Genomic DNA, 4,430 nt, shown 5'->3' with positions numbered 1-4,430 from the left:
CTTCATCTTTAAATAAACGCACACACACACACACACACACACACACAGACACACGCACGCACGCACGCACGCACACACGCACACACACACACACACACACACACTGTAGTGTGTGAGCCGGAGGGTGGAGGTGAGACGGAGGCTAAAGTTTGATTTGATGAGAAACACAAAGGAGGAAAACCTTCTTAAAAGCGACGCGTCAGGAAAAAAAAAAGTGAGAGAAGAAGAAGAAGAAGATGAAAGCGTTGGAGCAGCAGCAGGATTATCAGACTCAAACACGTGAAACGTTGGTTTGTGTTGCTGCAGAGCATCGCTGAGCATCGTCTTCCTCTTCTCCCTCCCCTCCCCTCCCTCCCTCTCTTCCTCCTCCTTCTCCCCATACTCCTCTTTTTCCTCTTCCTCCCCCTCTTCTTCCTCCCCGTACTTCTCTTCCTCCCCCTCCCCCTCCCCTTTCTTCTTCTTCCCACACATTTTGTACCGTTTCTGGTTTGTTCTTACTATGTTTGTGCTCATGTATCAAGTTTCTGTTCTCTGCTCTGCTGAACCTGTTTGTTTCTACTGCTCTGCTCAATGCTGCTCTGCTAAACCTGTTTCTACAGCTCTGCTGAGGCCTGCTTGATTCTATTGCTCTGCCAAAGACTGCTCTGCTAAACCTGTTTGTGTTAAATGCCATGCGAAATACTGCTCTGCTAAATACTGCTCTGCTAAACCTGTTTGTGTTAACTGCCATGCTAAATACTGCTCTGCTAAACCTATTTGTTTTAACTGCCCATGCTAAATACTGCTCTGCTAAACCTGTTTATGTTAACTGCCATGCTAAATACTGCTCTGCTAAACCTGTTTGTTTTAACTACCATACTAAATACTGGTCTGCCTAAATATTGCTCTGCTAAACCGGTTTGTGTTAACTGCCATGCTAAATACTGCTCTGCTAAACCTGTTTGTTTTAACTACCATACTAAATACTGGTCTGCTAAATATTGCTCTGCTAAACCTGTTTGTTTTAACTACCATACTAAATACTGGTCTGCTAAATATTGCTCTGCTAAACCGTTTGTGTTAACTGCCATGCTAAATACTGCTCTGCTAAACCTACTTGTTTTAACTGCTCTGCTAAATACTGCTCTGCTAAACCTGTTTGTGTCAACTTCCATGCTAAATACTGCTCTGCTAAACCTGTTTGTGTTACCTGCCATGCTAAACACTGCTCTGCTAAACCGACTGCTGCTCTACACACTGTGCAGTCGCGTTAAACGTGCTGCTCAGCCTCCACCACCCAGTTAAAGATCCATGAAAGGAGCTTCAGCCGCACGACGCCCAGGAAACGATCACGCTCGTGTTCCCAGGGATCCCGCCGGGTCCCTGAACGCATCGCGAGGTGCCACATAGAAATCACAGGCCTGGATAACCCATACACCCCCCCCCCCCCCCCCCCCCCCCCCCCCGCAGACCTGTCCAACTTTAATCCAATCACACAAAGTGAATTTTAACGGCGTTGGAAACGAGGTCAATGTGTTTCTGCAGGTAAAGCACAGATTTATGCCGACGTTCAAAATGCTAATAATCTTCTCTCTCTCTCCCCTTTTTTTTTGTTTTGTTTTGTTTTGTTTACTTTACGGGCCTCCTGCGCTCCCGTGTTCACATTAAACAACCCGACCTGATTAAGCAGGTAAACACTGCCGGGCGGTAAAAAGCTGCGCGGCTTCCGCCGAGCCTCCTGGAAACAAAGGGGGAACTCAGAACGAAGCTTTGATTTCCTCCGCAGACGTTGTTTTCGGTCCAGACTTCATTATCCGCGACTCGCAACGCGCGAGCGCAGGAAGAAGCGCCGAGCCGCGCGCGGCGGGCTAACGCCATACATCCGCTGCCTTCGCACTCTCTGGCCGTACGTCGCTGTTTTTTTCTATATTCTCTTTTATCATCAGACGCTTGTGAATATCTGAAGGCTGCGACTCCGCATTGCGTCACGCGCTTCTGTTTTTTCTCTCTCTCTCTCTCCTTCCTTTGATTGAGTTTCTTCTGCTCTGCCGGGCGAGGAACTAGGTCACCGTAAACACTAACATGATTTAAACTCAACGCGGTATGGAGAGAAATACATCATCCAGAACGTTGACGTGAACAATGTGGACCGCCGTGTGCAGAGGAATCCCCGGACGGACGGACGGACGGACGGAGTTTTAAAACTGAGCGAGAGGAGACACAGGAAGTGGCGAAAACCGGACTTTTTCTCCCCGACGCCACGAAAAACTACTCAAAGCCGAGGTAGTGCGTCCTCCAGGCCTGTAGGCGGCGCTGTGACGCCGCAAGAGAAATACACCTGAAGACACGGGGCGGCAAAAAGGGAGGTCGTCCGCCACGTTGGCTTTGTTCAGTGAGGTCACAAAGAGGGAGGCGGGGTTATGACATCATCGTCAAATTCCTCCACCCTGGAACCCGTTTAAAAAAATCTAAATCCATTTTTAGGCTCTTAAATCGTCGTTCCGTGTGGACGATTGGACAAAAAAAAAAAACAACGGTTTCCATGAAACCAGTCTGGTTGCCATGGTGACGGTTTAAAGTCCAATTGGAACTTTCCGTTCCACACGACACGTTCTACTCTGATTTTTCTGGGTTTTTGCGTCACGGGGATTTTAGAAATGAGGAAACGCTGACCGACGTTGGTAGAACGCTGCAGAATCTCTCGCTGCAGCATTTCGGTGAGACGAAAGCTTCGGGTGGCGGAAACGAGGATCATTCTCAACCTTCACCTTGACGTCCCGTCACGGCCGCCCGCCGGGGCGCCGTCCCACCACGAGTCCAACACACCTCGTCAAACAGTGTCAACGGGTTCAAGAAAACGCCTGTTTGCCAGAGTTCCGGGAGAGTCGAGCGACGTTAGCGTCGAGGTTTGCTCCCTCAAACGTGTCAGGATGAAGTATTTTGAGGTACTTTTATAATCGGTGTCAATATTTAATGTGTGGAATTTGCTGATATTGTATCTTCATTAGTTTAATGTTTCTCTAATTCCTCACATTCGCCAGTTTACTGATGTTCCCTAAACGTCTCAAATCCTCCAGTTACCTGATGTTCCCTAAACGCTTCATATCGTCCAGTTACCTAATGTTCCCTAAACACCTCATATCCTCCAGTTACCTGATGTTCCCTCAACGCTTCATATCCTCCAGTTACCTAATGTTCCCTAAACGCTTCATATCCTCCAGTTACCTGATGTTCCCTAAACGCCTCATATCCTCCAGTTACCTAATGTTCCCTAAACGCCTCAAATCCTCCAGTTACCTGATGTTCCCTCAACGCTTCATATCCTCCAGCTACCTAATGTTCCCTAAACGCTCATATCCTCCAGTCACCTGATGTTCCCTAAACGCCTCATATCCTCCAGTTACCTAATGTTCCCTAAACGCCTCATATCCTCCAGTTACCTACTGTTCCCTAAATGCCTCATATTCTCCAGTTAACCTGATGTTCCCTAAACATCTCATATCCTCCAGTTACCTGATGTTCTCTGAACACCTCATATCCTCCAGTTACCTACTGTTCCCTAAATGCCTCATATCCTCCAGTTACCTAATGTTCCTTAAACGCCTCATATCCTCCAGTTACCTGATGTTCCCTCAACGCTTCATATCCTCCAGTTACCTGATGTTCTCTAAACGCCTCATATCCTCCAGTTACCTACTGTTCCCTAAACATCTCATATCCTCCAGTTACCTAATGTTCCCTAAACATCTCATATCCTCCAGTTACCTGATGTTCTCTGAACACCACATATCCCTCCAGTTCCTGACGTTCCCTAAACACCTCACATTTATTCAGCTTATAAATGTTCCCCGAATACACTATAGCTCCTAAATTTCCGGGAGGTTCCCTAAACGCCTCACATCAACACTGAGCTCAAAAAACAAATGAATTTAGACTAAATCCAGATCGTATCAAAACACGTAACATTTCAGTAAAATCAAACTAGCTACCTGCGTCTCATAAAGTGACGATCGGGGGTTTTTAAATGGGATCAAAGGAATAAATCTCTTTATCGTGGCGTCTAATGAAAGTTCCCCGACCAGACCCTGGACTGTGTCGTCAGGTCCGGTCGTGTTTTGGCGGGGAACCGTCCCGGAGTGTTCCCAGTGGCTAACAAGCGTTTCCTTCGCCCGGAATGTCGCGTCAAGAGAAACGAAAGCTTGAGGGTGGAGGCGGAGGGTGGAGGTGCACCTGGGGAGTGAAAGGCCGGGGGGGAGGGGGGGTGTTGCACACCACCGTCTCTGCCAGCAGGTTGTTATAGGGGTTAGTGTCGTGGGTTCTGAGGAGGGGGTTAGTGAGGAGGTAGTTCCCCGTCATCCCTGGAAGAACAGCAAGAGAGAGAGAGAGAGAGAGAGATTAGGAAACAACGAGGAGGAGGAGGAGGAGGGGGAGGAGGAGGAGGAGGAAGAGGA

The 4,430-nt window shown here is 48.1% G+C and overlaps 1 protein-coding gene across 1 annotated transcript in view; it reads right to left on the bottom strand.

Annotated features, from left to right (window-relative positions):
- Positions 1-4,209: 4,209 nt before the first annotated feature.
- The window catches only part of LOC308148312 (adhesion G protein-coupled receptor L2-like), a gene marked incomplete at both ends in the record, with an annotated part of 49,432 nt that continues 49,211 nt past the window's right edge, over positions 4,210-4,430 (bottom strand). Inside the window, 2 exon segments of the mRNA XM_080521762.1 lie at positions 4,210-4,237; positions 4,240-4,337. Coding sequence (XP_080377888.1) covers positions 4,210-4,237; positions 4,240-4,337 — 126 coding nt within the window.

Source organism: Blennius ocellaris (assembly GCF_963422515.1).
Source record: "Blennius ocellaris genome assembly, contig: SCAFFOLD_226, whole genome shotgun sequence".
NCBI classification, from domain to species: Eukaryota; Metazoa; Chordata; class Actinopteri; order Blenniiformes; family Blenniidae; genus Blennius; species Blennius ocellaris.
This window is presented reverse-complemented; position numbering and strand designations above follow the sequence as displayed.